Source organism: Tremella mesenterica (genome assembly GCF_000271645.1).
Source record: "Tremella mesenterica DSM 1558 unplaced genomic scaffold TREMEscaffold_15, whole genome shotgun sequence".
NCBI lineage: Eukaryota > Fungi > Basidiomycota > Tremellomycetes > Tremellales > Tremellaceae > Tremella > Tremella mesenterica.
This window is the reverse complement of record NW_006711239.1, coordinates 85,983-106,954: the sequence shown is the minus strand read 5'-3', so window position 1 is coordinate 106,954 and position 20,972 is coordinate 85,983. Positions and strand designations below refer to the sequence as shown.

The window sequence follows — 20,972 nt, the reverse complement described above, 5'->3', positions numbered from 1 at the left end:
TTTACTATCACGCCAAGAAATCTCATATTGATACGCTAGGAGACACATCAACAAGAAAAGAAGAAACCTTTGACAATGTCACTGTTAGCTATTCGTCCACCAGAAATGGAAAGAGCTTCTATGGTTCTTCCAACTATCACTTGTTCTTCATGTTCAGCCCCTATACCACTTTCTTCCCTAGGTGAACATGTCTGTCTACCTATTCCTCTTCCTTCTCGACCACCTACCAATTCGACACAATCAATAAATCCTAAAACCGGTCCGAGAAACGTCCCTAGACCTACTCAAATAACCATCCCCAATACCGAACCTTCCCGTCGAAATGGTCCAAACACATTCACGGTCAATCCACCACGTCCACCTTTCGCAGGTCCTTCAAGCGCTCGGTCCTCACCTAGTACATTAGGTATTCCTTCCGTTCATAATTCACCTCATATACCTTCACCCACTGGTCAAAATGTTTTCCCTCCATACACCCCAAACTCAAGAACACCATCACCTACAAATCCTTTTTTCCCACCCAACACACCAATGTCTGGTAATGGAATCATGATTCACGGTTTAGGATTATCGGTAGGAAGAGCTGAAGGTCCTTATCCTACCGATGCGCATATACCAGATAGAATGAAGAATTCCATTGGGATGCCGGATACTACTAGTGGTGGAGGAGCAGGAATGGCAGGAGTAGGAAGAAGAGCTTTTGCTGCTGCTGCTTGGGGAGTTAGAGCTGGTGTTGCAATGAGTAATACGACTACTAATAAGAATTTGGAAAATTCAAGAGAAATGCCTCCACCTAATCAAGGTTGGCCTACTCAACCTAGATCAGCCGGTCCTTCACATCAACAATCAAAACAAATGTTTTCTCCTACTCCCATGTCTGCTCCATTACCACCATCTCAACCGAGATTAGATATATCTTCCCGATTAGAAGCTGTTACCCAGGAATCAGTTTCGAATACGAATACATCACGACCGAATCTTCCTAATCGACAACATAGTAACAATGAAACTACACGTTCCAACATGATAACTTCACCTCCTAGACCGATCCGTTCCGCGTCCGCTATGTCTGACAGAGAAAGGTCAAATTTACCACCTCGTAAAACATCAATTTCCTCAGCTACAAGTTCAAGGTCTTCTCACAAAGGAGATTCTATATCCGAATTGATCAAAGCTCGTTCTAATCGAATAGAAGAAAGAAAAGATTCCAACGGAGGAGCGTTTTTCAATAAAGTTCGACAATTATCAACTTCTTCCTCTTCCGCAATGAGTGATCGTCCATCTGCATTAGGAGTTCTTCGTCGTCCATCTCAAAATGATTCTCAAAGTTCTCAACGTTTAGTGGCTAGTCCCGAAGAAACCATCTTACCACTTCCACACGAAGATGATTATGATGACGAAAGTACAGCTTCGGCACTTCCATGGGCGACACCAGCCGTTCGAAATCGAGATAGAAAATCACCCGATATCGGAAGAGAAGATCGAACACGTTTGATGAAAGATATGAGAGATAGATATCCTACAGCTGAGAGTGAATCTTCTTCTTCTATCGCTTCCAGTAGTAGATCTGGGAAATGGGGTGGTGGATCAGGAAGTGGACCAGAAAGTGAAGAATTAGTAACTCCTTCACAATCTTGGGAAGGTGGTCTTTCCGAACGTGTTTTAGTACAAAAAGCTAGTAAGAATGGTTTTGGTGGATTTGGAATTGAACCATCACATGACTCAAGAGATACTTTGGAACAAATCGGTGAAGAAGAAGAAGAAGAAGTTGTTGTATTCGGTGGGAAAAGTCCAAAAAGTAAATCCACTTCACGTGATTCTCAATCAAGAAACGAAAACAAAAATCAAATAATCTCAATTTCTAGACCTGGTTTATCGATAAATGGTAAAGATCATATTCGTTCTCATACAGCCCCAGAACCTAGGTCAGATAGAAGTTTGAAAACAAACGTGGATCGACAAGGAGAAAGAGAGAGAACAAGACGTAAAATTTGTCAAAAATGTCATGAAGAAGTAGGAGGTGATAAAAGGTTTGTGGAAAGAGATGGTGTGGTTTTATGTGAAAAAGATTGGAAAAAATTATATTTACCTTCTTGTAGAAGGTGTAATTTACCGATTGAGAAAAGTGCGGTTTCAAGTAGTGATGGACAGTTGAAAGGGAAATGGCATAGGTCATGTTTCACTTGTACCAAATGTGATAAACCTTTTGAAGGTGATAGTTTTTATGTTTTAGGTGGTAAACCTTGGTGTCAACAACATTATCATGAAGAGAAGTGAGTTTCGATTGTTCTCTCTTTCTTCCCTCTTTCCTCTTCCCTTTCATTCTCTGTCCTCTTCTCTTCCCTCATCTCTTCCCTCTTCTCTTCCTTGATCTCTTCCCTCTTCTCTATCTCTGCTTTTCTCTCCCATCCATCCATCTGTGATTACAATAATGTCCTGAATTCGCAATCCTGAAAGTTCCATTTTCCCTATTGCTTCACTTCATAATTGTTTCTATCCACACCCATCCTAACATTCGCTCTTACCTTGAAAAGTTGAGAATAATCTTCCGTATGATGTAAAAAATGTCACACACTGACATCTCAGCGGAACATTATGTTCCAATCCAACTTGTCGAAAACCAATAGAAGGTCCTTGTATCCTCACTTCTGGTCCTAAACCAAACCGATATCATCCCGGTCATTTAAGATGTGATCATAGAGGAGGTGTTTCAGGTGTTCAATCATGTAAAGAAAACATGGATGAATATTATGAAGTTGATGGTGGTAGGTATTGTGAGAGACATGTGAGTGAGGCCATGAGGAATTTGAGTGTGGGTATGGGAATGGGTATGGGGATGAAAAGGGCGGAAAAAAGAAGAACTAGGTTGGTGGAATTACCAGGGGCGTTTTGACAAAAACATCGTCTTCCCGACTGTTCAATTACCCTCGGAGTGTTGCACACGTTGCGTCGTCCAGTCTACAATACCGTATGGGAGGGGAGGGGGGGGGGGGGGGGTTGGGACAGAGATCGAATATAGGAGACTAGACTGGACGTTGAATGTTGAAGAGATTTGGAAAGGATGAGAATGATGAGATGTAGATTGGAAAGTGATGGAATAAGGACAACTACTACCTGGTAAAAGTAACAAAGTATAAAGACAGGACAGAGGACATTTTTTCTTGTTAGAATTTGGTATAAACATAGTTTCATAGATGCCCAAGCAAATATATGCTATAATTTGAATATCTAACTTCAACTACCAATATCGATCAATTCACATTCTGTTCTCGTCTGATTGGCCATGGTCAAAACGTTGGTGGATCGGTCGACGAAGAGTCGGATCGAACGAGGTGAAGTGTTGGCTTTGAGATGGAAGGTGGGTCAATCAATGAGCAAGTATTAATCATACACTTCATGCATCTTTACTTCTTTCTTCTTTCTCTTTATCAATTCTCAGATACCTATCAGAGTATGCTACAAATTTGAAAACTTTCAAACCTCCAACTCTATTCCCAACATCTTACCAACTCTTATCAAATATGTTTATTCACTTCCACCCTTCACATCTTCACATCCAAAGATCCACTCCGAGCAAAAACAGAAAAAGAAATCACTCGCGTACACTCGATATTCGCAATCAACACGGCAAAAGATCGACAAGAGACTAAGCAATGGCACTTGCTACAGGCACACCACCTCCTACCTTCATACCTGCTCCACCACCGTAAGTCGCCCTGGCCTTTTGATCCGCTTCTTTCTCATCTATCCCAGGGACAGAATCATCGTCGAATGTGTACAATGGCTTGTGAGGTTCTTTAGAACGAAGAATGTAGTGACGGAAATGCCAACCGAGGTTGTATATTTGATAATGAGCGTGAGTCGAGGTAGGGACGGAAAAGACTTGATCCAATTCTTCTAAAGTAAATCCTTTTGATTCCGGTAAAAACAGCAGGATCAGAACCGTTAAGACGGCACACCATGCGGCGTACCAACCGAACGCTCCTTGAGGTTTGAAAGCCTTTAAGAGGGAAGGGAATGTGAGTCCGACGATAAAGTTGAACAGCCAACACGTAGCCGTGGCGAGGGACATGCCGAGGTCACGGATATACAATGGGTAAACCTCTGCCGAGTAGGTGAATGGCACTGCGTGTCAGAGCTCGTCCCACAGTGTTGATCATACTAGACATGACATGAACAGCCACGACAGGTCGGGAAGCAAGGCCGAAAAAGACCGTTGAGCGATATTTTATAAGAGGAAGAGGCCATGTCATAAATGGCATGAAGGGAACGACTCGAGAAATTCGAACTGACCTGGCCCTTCTCCCGGACTGTAGAAGATACCGTACAAGTAAATCCCGAGAGCAATCAATCCGGTCCTCGCATGACCCATGGGAATCCAGAAGCAGAATCCAGTGAACAGCAACATGATGGACATGCAAGGGAAAGTGAACAGCAGCAAAGGACGACGACCGAATCTGTCAATGGTGTAGATGGCCGGGATTGCCTGCGGGTCAGTGAGTGTTGACGTGGGGAAGGTTGAACCATCCCTCATACGTCATCCTTCGTATTTACCCCAGCCGCGTGAGGAACGATAACGAGACAAAGGCATGGACGAGGGGAGTATCCGGCAAAATCTGTTGAAAAAGTGTAGCAAAATCGGACTCACGAAAATCCAGTTGATCAGACCGAATCCGAAAGCAGCCAACAAAGCAGAGGTTTGAGAGAAACCAGACTACTCGTCAGCTGCCCTCCTCATCTATCGTTCGCGCCAGCGGTGCGAGGCCAATATTGTTGAAATAAAGAGGTAACTCACCTGAACAAAGATGGTAGCGGTGTAATAGACGATAGCTTACGATCAGCTCCTCATCTCACAATTCCAACAATTGACTCACCATTGACACCACAGAATTGTTGAGCAAACATGACCAAACAGGATCCGATAGCCGCACGTCTGTTCCTACCGATACTGAACAATTCCCAAAGTCTGTTCCTGCCTCTCACAATGGCAGCTTCTTCTTCTAACAAAACGAAAATGTAGTACAGATCTCTAGCGGCGATGACGGGATGACCACGGAGCCTGAGCATACTAGCGTAGGCTTTCTCGTATCGACCTTTGGACATGAGCCAACGTGGCGATTCGGGGAGGAAGGGAAGTTGTGACATGACGATGAGGGCGGGGAACCCTGCAGATGCCAGCATTAATCGCCAGTTGAGTCCAGTGATATGTGGCTTGTTAGGGACGTGGAAGAAGATGAGATCGGCAACGTATCCCAACATGATTCCGAACGCCGTCCACATTTGCCTTTACATAAGCACGTTTCTGACTGCCCAAATGATCTGGGGCAGTAGGATGGTGGTCTGCCGACTAATTAAAAGCCTCGGGAAAGGAAGTAGATGAGGGGAAGATCGGGGAAGACATGGGCGTCAGAAGGAGAGGGACCGACGACATTTTCGACTCTGATGAAGGGAATGAAGAGCTGAGGCCGTGGTTGATAACTTACCATTGCATGACCAATCCACCTCGGATCTTGGCAGGGGTACACTCAGCAGCGAACACCGGCACCGTGGCTGATTTAGGTCCGATTCCAAGACCAAGGAAGAACCTGGCGATGAAGAGATGCCACCATGTGTTGGTGCATGCCGACCAGATACAAGTGAGGAAGGATATGAGGGCGGTGACGAAGATAGTACCACGGCTATTCAATCAGCGCTCTCCCTCGTCTCGCCATTCCACGAAGTTGAGAGAGGGGGTGGTGCAGGCGGAGGGAGAATACGATCAGGTATTAAAATGCGGCAACACGACTCCGACGACCACGTGTAAAGGGAACGGAGAGACGTGTGTGGAGACCAAGTGGAGAAGATCGACGAGTGACTCACCGACCAAGATAATGATTCAATGGATCCGTCAACCAACAACCAATAGTAGCGCAACACAAATAAGGTGCACCATTTATCAAACCTTCCAACCAAGAATCCCTAGATCTACCAGTCACACTTGAATCTATACCAAATTGACCTGGAAAAAATAACTGAGCACCAGATATGACACTCTCATCCATTCCTTGTACAGCTGCAGCTACTGAACAAGCGACGACCAAGTTGTACAAGATGAAAGGTTGTGAATAAGGATGAGTTATTTCCCTTCTTAAAGCTTCTTTATCATCTTCATTCAAAATTTTCATATGTTCGAAATGATTTGGACGTTTTGCTAATATACCACCTTTCTTAAATGTTTCAACTGGTAAATTGTTCGCTTGTGCAAATGCACCAGCATTATTCATTGCTTCTTCATCGGTAAGATCTCCTAATGGATTGGCGAGTTTGGCATTTGTATTTTTTATCAATTCGACTTTACGTGATGTTTTCCTTTGAATACCTTCTGAATCGACAAAAGTACCATCGATGGAATTCCGATGATTGTGATTATCGAGATGGGATTGTTTTTCGTTTGGACCTAGTGGGTTTATAGGTTGTTGACCAGAGGTGGTAGAGTCTATATTGGTTCCTTCCGCATGAGAAGTGATGGGTTTATCACCTGTCATAGCTTCTGTGAGAGGGTATCGAGATTGATGTTTATACCCGTGCCCTTTGGCGGTATGGGTAACTTCTTCGTCTGACATGTTGAAGTGATCGTCGTGTCAGACAGACGGTGGAAGTGGGTGCTTGAGGGATACTCGAGTGTGAAGAAGTAAGCTGAATTTGGTCGTGTGAGGGGTAAGAAAGGGTGGAGAATGAATTGATTTTCTCTTTCAGTTTTCTTTATAAAGCAAGGGCCGGTCTGGTTTTGAAGGGCGTCGTCATTTTCTTATTTTGGTTGAGAAACCCGAATTACATTCGGATGATGTTTCTTGTCTCTCTCCTCTTTCCCCTTTAGTCTACTCTCCCCCTCCTCCCCCCTCCTTCCCTCCTCGCCTCCTCTTCCGTCCGTCCGTCCGTCCGTCATTACGAATCCGTTCAGCCTCGGGCGTACTGTCCCAAGAAAGCGAAGAAAGAGATCCTGGAAAAGGGATGGATGATCGTCATACGTCATCTTTTTCCAATCAGAAATACCTGATCGGGTGAAATGGAAATGAACCACGCTAGACTGACATGGCTCCACATGGGTATTTTAGGGTTCGGATATCATTTGCCGGCGGGATACTCGGCGGCTTGATTTTCTCTACCCTGAACTACATAGGCCTATACTGCCATTTCTGGCAATCAACACAGTCATGAGTCCACATCTCACATCTCATCTGTCGCTTGCCTGGTCAGGGATGCAGGAGGGATGTGTGATCACGGGCTTTAGGGCATGGAAAGCGACCAAACAATGATCAATGAGTAGCTAGTAGCATGCTACTTGAAGTCCTACTCGTAATACGGTAATCGTACATATACAAGCGTCACTCCGGCTACTACTTTACCCGTCTAACATAACCCGGTCTGCGGAATGTGAATCCACCCCCACTCAAGGTCCAAGACCCAAAGAACTGTACCTCTCCGCCCAACTCAACATCTCTTCCGAGCATTCTAGCCCATGGAGCTCCACTCGCGGATCACGGATATAACGACGGATGTAACGGACGATGTAGGGGACTGGCGACTGTCACCATCATACTGAAAGTGACACATTTGTAAGAGCATGAACTCTTCATGCTTAGATTGAGATCGATGTCAGTTTCACTTAGCCAATCTCCAAACGACCCAAGATCCGAACAATGTTCAAAACATCACCCCAAGACCCCGGTCAACCTTCATTGCCCATCAGACCGTTCCACATCTGATTATCAGCACTAGTCTCGTGTGTGTGCCATCTTCAAGGGAAGGGCGATGAGTCCGACCGGGGCGGAAAGACACATATGATCCTCCCTCGCCTGACACTCCAGGTATACAATATACAGTAGGCGCTCGCGTGTGAAACACAGACGATGAAAGGGTCGATGACTTGAACTCACCACAACACTCAGAGCTTCTCCAATCTTTCGTCTACCTTCTCCCTTGATCCTCTCCGCAAAGAACCCTTCTACTTCTCGTTTCCTCTTCTTTCCTTTTCCATTAATCACATCATCCACGACGACTTCCTGAGCGCCCTTTCCCACTCCATCATCGACGCCGGTACCCCGGATCTCACCCCCCACCTCCCTCGCTTGTTTCATAGCTCTCCACAAAGCCACAGGAGTATCATATTCATCCAAAACCGCTGATACTCTCTCCGCGCTTATCCCTTTGATACACAACAACATTCTACCCCACTGTTCCCTCAATGTCCTCGATGCGGACTTGTCATTCAAACTCTGATACGCTTCGAAACTTGTCAAATATTTTTGTCGCGGATAAGTCTTACGGAGATAATCTTGAAAAGTGGTGTAAGAAGAACGACTGATATATTTGGTAGGAAGGATTTTCAAATCATGTTGAAAGTGCATGGATGTCAAAAGATTGGTCATGGTAACGAGGAAATCGATGGTTTCGGATAATCGATGTGTTTCTTTCAAGAAAAACCCGGCGTGAACTTGTAATTGTGATTTAGCGGTGAGAATGGCAGGTCCATCATAAGCCATACGTTCGGCGACATTGTAATCTTCGACAATGTAAAATACCTGGGAAATGGCCGAATTTCCCAAACGAAACTAAAAACATTAGCACATTTCTAATCAATCTTAATTGCGCTTACACATTGCTCAGTATACCGACCATCTTTGATACTAGAACACAAGTCGTCAAGACGTTTTCTCTCCACTACATAATCCAAAACACATTCATCCGCTTCCCCTCCCCAACCGTCCCTCCGCCTGGCGATCCACAACATATCACCCAGCCTCAACGCCCGTTGCTCGACGTTTATACCCTTCTTGATGAGGGCTTCTGCAAATTCATCCCGACGAGTTTTCGACTCGACCTCCCGAGTGTCCAAGATCAAGACGATGTCGTATGACCCAGCAGGGAATGTTATGGCATCCGCTGGAGTGAAAGCTGGGACGGGATTAGTTAGCTTTTCCGAGGAGTCTGGAATGGCGGTCGGGGCAGGCATGTGCGAGGATAATCTAGGTGCTGGACGGTAGACTTGAGTGGATCGTGTCGACTTTAGTGAAGCGGTAGTTTGGCTTTGACCGGTGATTGTATTCCGATGGACGGTAGCTTCGGCTGCGAGAAGGGAGGAAGACTTAGGTACCGTAGTCACCGATGATGTAGGCCTGTCAATGACAGTCGACTTGTCCATGATGGGCAGAAAATCCTCGTCATCGCTGATACCTGCAGAATCGTCGTTAAGCGTCACAGCAGTGTTGCTTAGCCTCGGTGGAGATATGTCCTTGGTCATAGGAGCGTCTCCCGACAAGGAGAATGTAGAACATCTTGGCGGCGCAGTATCTTCTATGATGTAGCCATATAATGTTGCTTCCGTTCCATGTCGTACCCTAGCAGTGGTATCCACTATCCTAAGCTGAGCGGTAAAGGGGTGGTCTCTCTGATGAAATCGAAATTCGATCTTGCGGATATTGACGAATTCGTCGGGATCGAGACGAAGGAGCGCCTCGGACATGTCATGTACGCGGGACTCGAAGGCATCTTACTTTCAGCAGCTTTCTGAAGATGATATATATAGAGCGACTCACCGATATACCAAAACTCGAATTTTTCAGATGACTTCCTAGGAACGATCTTCTCCTTGTGAACGATGGACGGTCCTGAGGCCGTCGCTGAGTCGAGGGGTTTGTGGGATGTCGGCGCTTTGGACGATGATCCCACACGAGCAGGAGAGTGTAAAAAGGGATGTTTTTCCATGTGAGAGAACTCGGGTCGAAGGTTTCTCACGGCTAAGGCTACCTCACTGTGCGTTAGGTTTTCCGACCGTCACGCAATGTATCTTTTTGAAACATTTTTTCCCATGCTTCGACGCCATGAGACGGAAGAAGGATGAGGGGCTGTGATCAGGATCCACATGTCAAAGATTAACTCACTATCCCTCCTCTGTCAAACAATACTTGTGTGGATTTCCAGTGACATAAACATAACCTTTATTTACCAAAGTTTTCATACTGCTCCAAGCTGTGAAATGTGTTCCCTTGTCACTCCTCTCGTAGCTACTATCGCAGTATTCTTGAGCCGCATTCATCACCTCCCCTTTAGTGAGGAAAACCTGGGTTGATCGTCTAGGATCATCAATAGCAAGGATGAGAGCGAGAAGTATGCCATATCCCCCTGAACCAGGTTGAGGTACGTATACCTTAGGTTTGACAGGTTTCCGAGCTTTTTTAGAAGGCTGAGGATCTTGAGAGGGCGTGGGGACGGATTCATCTATTGATATGTCTGAGGGAGGAGTGGGGGCTCGGTTCTTCCCTGTCTTTCCTTGAAAGTCAATACGTATCGAATGAGTTTCCTTTATCGGTCTCACAAGGCTTTCAACTACGATAACGCCTTTGAAGCAAATGGTCAGATTGGTAGGATTGGCACAAGACAAACAACGAGGTAGTTACAATAACCGGGATGGTTTATTGAATGAATAGGAAGGAGACGCAGGTCGAGGATGAAAGTGAGATATAGTAAAGTATGAGATGAGTGAGAAGAAGACATTGAGAAGTAAAGAAAACTGACTTTGAGGAGTACCAGGTAAAGCTAAACCATTCTCCTCACAATGCACCTTCCACCGTTTCTCCAGCACACTGACTATTTTAGGTCCGATTCCTCTTAAACATACTAAATCTCTAGGTCTCGGATATGTGATAGGACAAGAAGCTAAAGATTTACATCCCTTGGCGAACGTCTCGCCGGATTTGAGGTTTTTACTTCTAGCTTCATCGCGCATCTCTGATGGTTAGACGTGAAGGGCCAACTTCCTTGATTGCGGACCCGTCTGAGTGGTCCTGTTTGGTACAAAAATGTGGTGATTGGAGGCAACGGGCATTATGCATTGGCACATCAAAAGGACGAAGGAGAAGGGGGGGAATGAGAGATCAGGATACCCATGATGACATTTTCTCTGAGGAATGAATTGTTCAAGTAAGCTAAGGGGAAGACACGCGTAACTGACCTTGCATCCAAGATAAAAACAAGGGGTTGCCGCATTGTATTTTTGGCGGCATTACAAGAAAACATGAAGGGATATGATATGATATTTGACAAAAAGTAGCGCGCAGCGGTGATAGTGATACAAGATGAGCAATTGAGATGAAGAGATAGAGAGGAGGGAAAGTCAAGTTTGACGGATGAGATTGGTTGACTGGACTGAACGCGTCAATCGAGAATTCTGACTTTTTTCCATCGCGCGGTGCGCGGTGCGATGGATGGTTGAGAATGCATGATGCATGGCGGGCAGAATACAGTGATACTACTTTGGACGACTACATGCAATGCTATATTAGATATACTATTAATCAACATACAACACATCCATCCTTCCCACCTTCACCTTTTCTCCTCGCAGCCTCTCGTTTTCCAATCAGCTCGGCGTACTTGAGCTGCGTGTCATCAGACGGTGAAACATGATGATGGGTTCAAGCTGCCCCAAGTAAGAGCCGCAGTCTCACCTCATCGGCCGGAGTGAGTAAACCTTTGTCGTGTCGAGTTTTGAGGGCTTGGATGGTGGATGAAAGTTCGTCTTTTGCTCGTCTGACCGTCAACTTTCTTTCTCACATCACTACCTCACAAACAAATGAACGTATCACATATAAAATGAGGGTGTGATAGGTTGAAACTCACTTCTCCACTTTAGAGTTGACAAAAGGCGCCTTTACATCTTGTCCAGCTCTCTTAAATGCAGCTGCTGCAGCCGCTGCTCGAGCGTCCAGCTGGGCGGAAATAGGAGTCGCCTGTTGGGCAGGGACAGCAGGAGTTGGTTTCGACGAAGGTGCGGTAGGCTGTGGTAGGAGACGGGAGATGGCGGATTTTGCGAATATGTTTGATGTGGGATTAGGTCTGAAGTTGTACGGTTGAGGGGTTGCGCTTCTGGATGAAGAGCCAGATGGGGCGCGACAGTTATGTGCAGTGGTGTATCGGTGAGATGGGCAGAATTGATGTCCGCAGCTCTAAAGGATTAGCTCTTCTTCACCCAACAGAAAAACCAATCGTCAAAAGAACCCAAGGAACATGTGTACCGAAATGAAGATGGAGTCAACGAAAAAAAGAATGGTGAGCTATAAGCTGAGACGGAATACTCACCTCACATGTCATCTTCACCACTAAAGATTTGTTGCATCCTTTTCTCCAACACACCTCTCCTCTTTCTTTTCTCAACCTTAATTCAGCCTTCCTTCTCATTTCCCCACCTTCCATCGCCACACAAGTACCCGAAAGGATATGTCGTTCTACAGCTTCGTTCGGATCGTGGGTTTTTGGTAATGGCACGTTCTCTTTGCAAAGGGGACATTGTGGCGCTATGCGGTCGATCATGGAAGGAGGGAGAGGGGCTGTACATGTGTGTTGTGAAGGAAGGAAGTGAGGTTGACAGAAAGATAAATGACATGCCGGGCACTGTGGGTGAGTACATAGCTATGATGACTTGTACGCTAGGTAGACCCATCACAAAGGGGTTAAAAGTGGCATGGGGCAACAAGAACATTCGTGTATGAGTTTTGAGAGGGGCGATATTGTTCGATAGGAAGATCAAGATCGACTCACTTCAAAAGGTAAAAAGTCATGCAAGTGACAAGCGGGATGATGACATTCTCCTCCTAAGAAAATCATCTCCTGTTTGCTCAGCGGATTGACCGTCATGATGGGTGATTGTTGATGTTCTCCCGATGTGACCTCCAAAATGTTTTCGATGTGCTATGATCTGAGGTGATTGAGTGGTAAGAATAGTCACAGCGACTTGTCAGTGGCGTCAAGATGAATAATATTTTATAGACAAAGTGAGAAAGATGAGAAGGATGAGAAGGATGACCAAGCGTCTTTTTTGGCTTTCGGTGGAAGGCTCTGGGATTCTACCCCGTCAGTTCAAAGTCACGTGATGTAATGTGATGTAATGGACGGAATCAAAAATGAGTCATCTCCGACTCCGACCTTTTGTGCTAAGCTGAAAGAAACCAAATTCAATCACTCAATCAATCATTCAAAGTCTACTTAAACTAGTTTCCAATCCTTTATAATGCCCACATAGCCCATCTTCTTCCAATTCATTCTCACAACTTTCAATACGATACATTCGTCTTTAATATAATATTCTCCATAATGAACTCTATATTTCGACCTTTTCCTTTACCACAAACTGGTCGACAATGGTTTTACCTCACCGTCTTACAGGGTGTCGGTGCAGGTGTAAGTCTCCTTTTTTTGGTTGATATGTGTTTGAGCTTCAGCTGATCGTTTAGCTGATAGATGGTGGTATCAACTTTGCTATCGCTTATGCCAGTGAGTCGCCTGACCTTCTATCGCGATTGTAGGTAGCTGACATGTAGTGTATCATAATCAAGATAACATTCGAGTTAGTCTTTACGTTCAATTTTCCCACGCCATCTTTTCGGTCATCTGTCTGTGATCCCTTGCTCTTCAATCTCACTCGTACTTTTTGAAGATTTTACTCGCATCCAGATGGAACATCGCACTGCAAAAACTGCACAGTATCATACGGTCTGACGGAGCATAGGAGATGGAAGAAGAAGAATTGTACACGGAAGAGAATTTCGAGCTGACCAACAGATGTGGGTGTTAAAACATAACACCATAGCCGGCGATCTCGGCGTCACACCCATCATACAATGTTTAGCTTCAATGCTCATCACTTCAACACTCGTTCACACTGATTTACATCATCGTGCCATTCAACCACTTCCTTTCGTTTATCCACATGTAGAATCTCTCCCTGATCCTCGTAAATTTTTCAAACCATCAGAATCCCAATCGAATGATTCAACTAGTAAACCTTCCAACCAAGAAAAACAAAGACCTTCATCTGGATTATCAACCCCTGATACACTCGTTGAACCTAATTCTCGTCCTGCCACCACCCAACTTTCCAATTCAGATGAAACATCTTCCAACTTGACGGATATCGTTTTAAATGTCAATAACATCAAAAAGGAAGATGGAAAATTTCGATATCATTTTTGGATGTTAGTTCGATTCATATTCGAAGGTACTGAGAAAAATATGCTTTTACATCGTACTTCTGTCAGAACTTGGTTTGGTAGATTATTCTGGACAGCAGGTCAAGGTGCTCTTATAGGAATCATATTCGGTTTTCCTATTTGGTGTTTGGCTATCATAATACTTGGACCTATTTACGGTAATGGGAATATAGGATCTAAATGGGCACCTCAAGTTATAAAATTGATTTATGGAGCTGTAGTTGGATGGATCACAAATCCTGTTATTGCGACTTTCGCTTTGGGTAGTCAAGCGGATCATCATCTCGTTATAGTTCCCAATTCCTCTGATGTTGAAAATCAAATCACCGATGTTATTCATCCTATTCCAGAAGAAGATGAGACTGTTCAAAATACCATCCCTCCCACGGTACAAACTCCAGGAGGATCTCCTAAAACTCTCAGAAGACCGATTTTGATGGGAAGTCTAAGTTCACCTTCAAAACCAAACAGTATAGGAATGAATGTGACAAAACGATCTCGAGCAGCTTCTGTGACTTCGACAAAACCACCTTTATGTGCAAACGTTTCTAATATTCCTTTGATACAATCATCTTTGGAAAGTCCCTCACGTCCGAGGTCGGGTACGAACAGGACAAATGCGTCGATTATCACTCCACCCTCTGCTTCAGTCGGTTCGATGTCTCGAGCGACGGGGGGAAGACCGAGGGGCGCGACCACATCTTCCGCCATCAGTCAGGGATCGTATTCTTATGCTTTGGGGGGAACAGGTGGAAGGGCTAAAAGAACCGGAAGGTCAAGAGCAGGGACGTTTGTCGATCAAGCGGAAGGACAAATACCTCAGACTGCTCCCGTTGGGGAACGGATGGACGGTGGGAATGATAATTTAAGTCTAGAAGAAGGAGGCTTAAGGAGTGCGCCAGTGGGTAATAGCAATACTCGACTGGCTGGGGAGAGAACACCAGTGTGGAATGTGTTTAGTGAGAGCAGTAAAGAGAAAGAGGCGATTACAGGGTCTTCATGAGGGATGAAAGGGTTGGAATAATGAATTTGTCGCTTCGAGGTTTATCATTTCGTATAATTAGCATTTAGTCGTATCATATTGTGCACAGTAGATCGTTTAATGACATTTCAAGACTATCTTCTGTATTTACAATTTCTCTTCAGCAATTCTCAAGCAGTCTGGCGGTGTGACTGATAATATTTGATGAGACCTGTGGTCTATTCGTCAGTTTCTTTCCAATGACATATCTTCAACCAATCACAGATTCCTCAACACGTAGTTCTGCAAAGTATCTGAGTGGATGAGGGAAGAACACAAAAGGGGATTAAGTGAACTATGATGATCATGGAAACGGAATGGCAACTCGACTGACCGAAGAATCATGTCCTACGACTTTACTCTCATCAGGGAGCTGTTTAAGAATCGCCTTGGCCAAAACTTTACCCAATTCAACACCCATCTGATCATAACTGTTGATACCCCAAATAGCACCTTGAACATGTATCTTGTGTTCGTATAAAGCGATAAGAGAACCCAGTGTGCCAGGTGTGAGTTTCTGGAAAAAGATGCTATTGGTAGGTTTGTTTCCTTCGAATATTTTCGATTTGACCAAAGCGGCGTTGGACGATTGAGCGCCTAATTCTTGAATGACTTGAGATTCGGTTTTACCGAATGCGAGGGCTCTGTACAGTCAGCTTGAACTCGTATTACGCTAAGGAATCAAAGGTCCGAAAGCAAGGACAGCTGCATTATGGGGATAACGTGGTCACAGGAAATAATGGGAAGACTCACTCTGGCTGAGCGAAGAAATTCGAGAGTAGGATCTCGTGATGAATCCCTCCAGATATGGGGTTGAGAGTTTCGACAGGTGCCAAGAAGTCACTTCAATATCAGCTACTATCACTGACGATAAGGGTTCACATACCAAGGGATGAGCTTTGTACCTTGGTGAATAAGCTGATAGAAAGCGTGTTGACCGTTGGTACCGCTCTGACCCCAGATGATAGGCTGATGGTTGTTAGTTTTGACAACTGCAAGTATGATGGAGGGGAAACTCACTCCGGTTTCGTAGTCCACTCGGGAGCCGTCTTTAGTCACGGATTTCCCATTAGACTCCATGTCTCCTTGTTGGAAGTAGTCTGCAAATTTCTTAAGATACTGGTCGTATGGCAGCAGTGCTTGTGTCTGTGCGCCTGAAAGTCAGTGACTTGCTGCCGTTTCACGTGGGGTCATCAGTGCACATATACCAATCAGATCAGTGTGATGATCAGAAGAGTAAAAGAGGATGAGATGAGAAGAAACGGATACGTAGAACACACCATAGAAGTCATTATACCAGATACCGATCAGAGCCATGACAACAGGCAAGTTTTCTTCCAATTTGGCAGTGGTGAAATGTTTGTCCATCTCATGAGCTCCCTTGAGCATTTCTGAGAAGTTGTCAAAGCCGATAGAGAGACAAATGGAGAGACCGATAGCAGACCAAAGGGAATATCGACCACCGACCCAATCCCAGAATTGGAACATGTTATCTTTGTCAATACCGAACGCAGTGACGCCGGCGGTGTTGGTGGACAAAGCGACGAAGTGTTTAGCTACGTGTGCTTGCTAGAAAATCAGCTCCTCTTCCTTTGTCGAATCATCTGCAACTGCAGATGCAGCCGAATGAAAGAGTCACTCACGTCTTTTGCGGTCACCAAGAACCATTCTTTGGCACTTTCAGCATTGGTGATAGTCTCCTGAGTGGTGAAGGTCTTGCTAGCAACAATGAAAATGGTAGTCTCGGGATCACACGCACGAAGGACTTCAGCCATGTCGGTTCCATCGATGTTAGAGACAAAGTAAGACTTGAGATCCCTTTTGGAATAATGCTTGAGAGCTTCACAAGCCATCACTGGTCCTAAATCACTACCACCGATACCGATGTTGACCACGGTATCAATTTTCTTTCCGGTATACCCTTTCCAAGATCCAGATCGAACGGCATCGGAAAACTCTTTCATGTGTTGAAGGACCCCATGGACTTCTGCAGCACCAGGTTCTGGGATATCCCAACCTCCATCGGAAACAGGAGGGTTACGAAGTGCGATATGTAGGACGGCTCTTCCCTCTGAAGTGTTGATGTGTTTCCCTGAAAACATATCATCTCGGAAAGCCTCGACTTGAGCCTCTCGTGCGAGATCAAATAAGGCCGAAAGGACCTCTTCATCAATCAAGTTCTTAGAGTAGTCAAGGAGGATCTCGACGGAAGGAGACGAGCTGGTGAAGGTTAACGAGTGCTTGGAGAACCTCTCTGGATCTGCAGCGAAGAGATCTTTTAAGATGAGAGAGGGTCTCTTGGTAGCGTAAAGGGTCTCGAGCTTTTTCCAAGCCGAGTATTCTGTATCGAGTCAGCTGCTGGAAAGAGAGTAAGAGGGATGGATGCCAGCGAAGAGTCATTCTCACAAGCAGAGGTGGAGAGAGACGGGAATGAAAACACTCACTTGTGGCCAGCTTTCCCTCCATGTTTATGATATGCCTATGTGGTATAATCCTTGAACAAATGTCGATGTTTGTTTGAGAAGAAGAGAATGGAGTGATGGAAGTGTGGGAAGGAATGACTAAAGCAACCCCCCAGTTCATCCAATCCTCCCACTTCCATCATACCACGTGGTCACTCCGGTCCGTACGGCCGCCTCCATAGTTTACGTAACCACCCACCGTCTGTCCTCAGCGCGCGGCAGCGAGTTGGCCAACATCATCCTCCAACTTTTGGAAGTGACTGGTGTACTAGTACTCTACTCACTCATAGCGGACACGACAGCCTCGGATTTCTCCCCCCCAACTATGTCTCCAGGCCCGTCATATGCCATGGGACCTCCCGTAAACCCATCATACTCATCCTTTCCTCGCAGATTTAGCTCATCAAATCCCTTGGCCTATGCCCCAAAAACACCCACAAACCTGTCCAAATCCTTCGCCCCTTCCTCCAGTACCGCCGATGGCTCTTCCGACGATGACATGACGGGTGCATTAGATGCGGATGACAACGTGGAAACTTACTATCTCAAACCTCCAACGTTCTCTAAGAAGACCAAAAAAGAATGGAAGAAGTCAGGAAGAGGAATGATGGCTGCTGTTTCCCCAACTGGGGGAGAGGTTGCCATATGGGTCACCAAAAAGGTCAACCATCCTACATATGCATATCTGAAGCTGATGTATAGACCGGAGATGATCCGAATAAACCCCTTTCATTGTCTGATCCTAGGATAACAATGCCGGACCGAACGGTGTACTTCGCATCACACACCTCAATTCCCAATCCAGTCGTCACCCTTTATACAGAGTCATATACTCTCTTCACTTCTCTACAAAGAATCGTAGCCTCTTCCATACGACTACCGTCGATAGGCGTAGGAGCCGAGGCATGGGATAAGAAGGGTAATCTGATAGGGATCGAAGGTCTCATGGGACCTCCGGCAGCGGAAACTATTGGACATATGAGAAGATTGGGAATGATGTATGTGGAAGAGCTCGCAAAGGTCCGTGAGGCGGAGGGGCTGGAAGTAAGTGTAACCATCTTCTGTTCGAAGTGCGATTGATCTCCAGATAGCAGTAAAGAGCCATTTCAGCGCGGTATTTTACGTCCTACAACTGGCCGTGATCCTGTATTTACCACCTGATGGAAGAGGGGAAGGTTTGTTAGGAGAAGAGCTGTTGGACTGGGTGAATGATGTGGATCCTGGCAAGTGATCATCAGAAGGGATGATGACAGGCTAACTCCCGTAGCACCCGACAACATCCAAGGACAGGAGATCATGCAGGTGAAAGAACCCTGGTCTCATCCCTCATTCTGGCCATATATCATTCGGTGTATCCTGCGAGGCTTTCATCTCCCTGCATCCTCATTTCTACGTACTTTATCATCTCACCGTCATCCGCCTATATCGAAACTCGGCATGTTACTCTCAACCCATCTCTCTCTTTTCCCACGCTCACATAACACCGCCGCATACCCATTAGATCATCAGTTCCTCACCGCTCATCGGAAATGGGTCGGTCGGTTCAAGGCCGAGCTGGCAGCGTTCATCGGGGGAAGACCAAAGGGTCAATGGTTAGAAGAAACATTGCCGGGAGGGTCAGTGGGTGAAACGGGCAAGTGGTCGTCTAACGAGAGAGATTTTAGAACCGTGATAGAATTGATGGAGGGAAAGCCGGACCGAGTGCTGGAAGAAAGTGCCGATTGGCGAGAAGCCGTTGGTGCATGGGGTATCTTAGTGGACGTGGGCTTAAGAAGAGATGATCTGCCGTTAGTTTTTCCCTATCTCACGAGACTCGAGGTCATGCGTTGACGCTTGTAGCGAGGTCACCGATAGGATATTAGCAAAAATACCGGCAGACTCGACAGTGTTGGATGATAATATTCAAGCCAGTCTCTGTTCAGGAGATATCGTCAAGGTGAGTCTCTCACGGGAGGTTATGGATGATGCTAATTGGATAGGCCCTCACTTCATGTCACGAGCTCGACGTATGGCTTGCAGCGCATTTGAGCGATATCTTTGACAAGCTGGTCATGATACCTGATGATGAAGAACGGTGCGTTGTTCTCTTCTCGTTGTAACCTCCCCACCAGACTCTTCCGTGAAACATCCCTTCGACGTCCTCCTTCATGCCTTTGACTATGATTTCTCCGGCTGATGCTGATGTACAACAGGTTTGATATGTCTTTACGAGATTACTTCCTTCTAGAATATACCGACCTCCTGCAAAATAATCCCAAACATCTCGCTTTCTGGCGTATCATCGCCGACTATCTTTCTGCTGCTGGCGATGAAGGACGATGTCGATTACGAGAGTTCATCCTGCATGTCAGCTTAGACAGTGACATCACACCTTCTCAAAAGCCTGACTCGGTTTCATCTATCGCTCCTGCTAATCAGATGGATGGAATGCAAGTAGAAGAGGTGGATCCGGTGGAAGAGCACTTACGCAAATTCGCCGAAATCAAAGAAGCTTGCGTCGAGCTCAAATTGGAGGAAGAGTGGCGGATAATCAGCGGCATTTTGGCTGATCGGTTGATGAGGAAGAAAGAATTTGGGTTGGCCGCTACAATGTGTTTGCAAGCTGAAGACGGGGGTTCTTTGTCCAGAATAGCAGAGATAATATTGGATACATATATCACCGATGGTCAGTAATTTTCATCTCTGGTGTAATTCCTGCTGAATATTTAAGGGGAAGAAGAATTCCTGAGATTAGTCGACACTCTTCCCCCTTCACTCCTTAATGACGCACCCCTCGCTTTGAAAGGTTTGGACGACGACTACGAACTGAATGGTGGTGGATTGGCCGTCTCCGTCTTCGCATCCCGTCTGATGTTCTTGGCCGAGTTCAGGGACTATTTGCTTTTCTTTGGACAAGGGGTGCGGGATCAAGCGGCTTCACGATTAGTGGGATTGTTGACTTCTGGTATCGCGCCAATACGTTTTTGGGCCGTTTTGCTCGTAGAAGCTATTCCATTGTTGGAAGGTGAGCACTTTCCCTTGTGCAATTAACACTTGATTCCGACTTGTCATTGACAGTTTTGACGGTTCTTACTGATGACAGACTCGGAGATACTATTCACTTCGAATGACACATTCGAGCTTTTGCGTGTACTGGAAGAAATCACTTCCAATTCGACATATGCGCCAACCGAGTACTTGGCCCAACTGGGTCAGCTCCTACTCCGTCTTTCCAGTGAGATCAAGTTATCTGGGAAAATGACCACGGAAATGAACGGTAGTTTGGACAATTCGAAAGGAATGATAAAGAAGACACAGGGTTCGGAGGATGGGATTTCATTAGCCATTAGGAAATTGGAGGAAGCTCGTTTAGCTTTGGCTCGTAATTTAGCCAGGGCTTTGGTAGTGGGGTTTGATGCCCCTTTTTAGCATTGATGCATATGACCAAAATGTGTAACGATTACTTTGAGGGTGTACATTGTGAAT

General features: G+C 45.6%; 6 protein-coding genes across 6 annotated transcripts; 2 read left to right on the top strand and 4 right to left on the bottom strand.

Moving 5' to 3' along the window:
• Positions 1 to 75: 75 nt before the first annotated feature.
• TREMEDRAFT_70205 (uncharacterized protein) lies at positions 76 to 2,893 on the top strand (the record flags this gene model as incomplete). The annotated part of the gene is made up of 3 exons (XM_007007792.1): positions 76 to 997; positions 1,121 to 2,273; positions 2,587 to 2,893. The coding sequence occupies 3 exons, from the start codon at positions 76 to 78 to the stop codon at positions 2,891 to 2,893; spliced, it is 2,382 nt and encodes a 793-aa protein (XP_007007854.1).
• Positions 2,894 to 3,380: 487 nt separating this feature from the next.
• On the bottom strand, positions 3,381 to 6,602 carry TREMEDRAFT_74780 (uncharacterized protein; the record flags this gene model as incomplete). Its single annotated transcript, XM_007007791.1, has 7 exons — positions 3,381 to 4,125; positions 4,294 to 4,486; positions 4,649 to 4,714; positions 4,796 to 4,830; positions 4,875 to 5,284; positions 5,484 to 5,678; positions 5,860 to 6,602. 7 exons carry the CDS (start codon positions 6,600 to 6,602, stop codon positions 3,647 to 3,649), a joined length of 2,121 nt encoding a protein of 706 aa, XP_007007853.1. The 3' UTR covers positions 3,381 to 3,646.
• A 694-nt stretch (positions 6,603 to 7,296) lies between these two features.
• Positions 7,297 to 11,042, bottom strand: TREMEDRAFT_45770 (uncharacterized protein; the record flags this gene model as incomplete). The annotated part of the gene is made up of 7 exons (XM_007007670.1): positions 7,297 to 7,741; positions 7,917 to 8,591; positions 8,636 to 9,528; positions 9,576 to 9,790; positions 9,921 to 10,308; positions 10,555 to 10,711; positions 10,980 to 11,042. 7 exons carry the CDS (start codon positions 11,040 to 11,042, stop codon positions 7,709 to 7,711), a joined length of 2,424 nt encoding a protein of 807 aa, XP_007007732.1. The 3' UTR covers positions 7,297 to 7,708.
• A 411-nt stretch (positions 11,043 to 11,453) lies between these two features.
• On the bottom strand, positions 11,454 to 12,672 carry TREMEDRAFT_70202 (uncharacterized protein; the record flags this gene model as incomplete). The annotated part of the gene is made up of 4 exons (XM_007007790.1): positions 11,454 to 11,568; positions 11,659 to 11,984; positions 12,118 to 12,429; positions 12,577 to 12,672. The coding sequence occupies 4 exons, from the start codon at positions 12,670 to 12,672 to the stop codon at positions 11,454 to 11,456; spliced, it is 849 nt and encodes a 282-aa protein (XP_007007852.1).
• A 1,972-nt stretch (positions 12,673 to 14,644) lies between these two features.
• TREMEDRAFT_40952 (uncharacterized protein) lies at positions 14,645 to 17,593 on the bottom strand. The gene is made up of 8 exons (XM_007007661.1): positions 17,490 to 17,593; positions 16,689 to 17,386; positions 16,326 to 16,614; positions 16,066 to 16,199; positions 15,932 to 16,014; positions 15,799 to 15,888; positions 15,380 to 15,689; positions 14,645 to 15,224 (listed from the first exon to the last, which is right to left on the bottom strand). The coding sequence occupies exons 1-8, from the start codon at positions 17,509 to 17,511 to the stop codon at positions 15,177 to 15,179; spliced, it is 1,674 nt and encodes a 557-aa protein (XP_007007723.1). The 5' UTR covers positions 17,512 to 17,593; the 3' UTR covers positions 14,645 to 15,176.
• A 413-nt stretch (positions 17,594 to 18,006) lies between these two features.
• TREMEDRAFT_70200 (uncharacterized protein) lies at positions 18,007 to 20,915 on the top strand (the record flags this gene model as incomplete). The annotated part of the gene is made up of 9 exons (XM_007007789.1): positions 18,007 to 18,168; positions 18,210 to 18,551; positions 18,595 to 18,730; positions 18,775 to 19,294; positions 19,347 to 19,443; positions 19,487 to 19,581; positions 19,700 to 20,172; positions 20,218 to 20,511; positions 20,590 to 20,915. 9 exons carry the CDS (start codon positions 18,007 to 18,009, stop codon positions 20,913 to 20,915), a joined length of 2,445 nt encoding a protein of 814 aa, XP_007007851.1.
• Positions 20,916 to 20,972: the final 57 nt, after the last annotated feature.

Coding starts and splice junctions, on each gene's coding strand:
- TREMEDRAFT_40952 (XM_007007661.1), bottom strand. CDS start 17,511: ATGGAGGGAAAGCTGGCCACAA. Junction 16,200..16,325: donor CTGGTATAATGACTTCTATG/GTGTGTTCTACG, acceptor ACTGACTTTCAG/GCGCACAGACACAAGCACTG. Junction 15,889..15,931: donor GGTACAAAGCTCATCCCTTG/GTATGTGAACCC, acceptor CTGATATTGAAG/TGACTTCTTGGCACCTGTCG.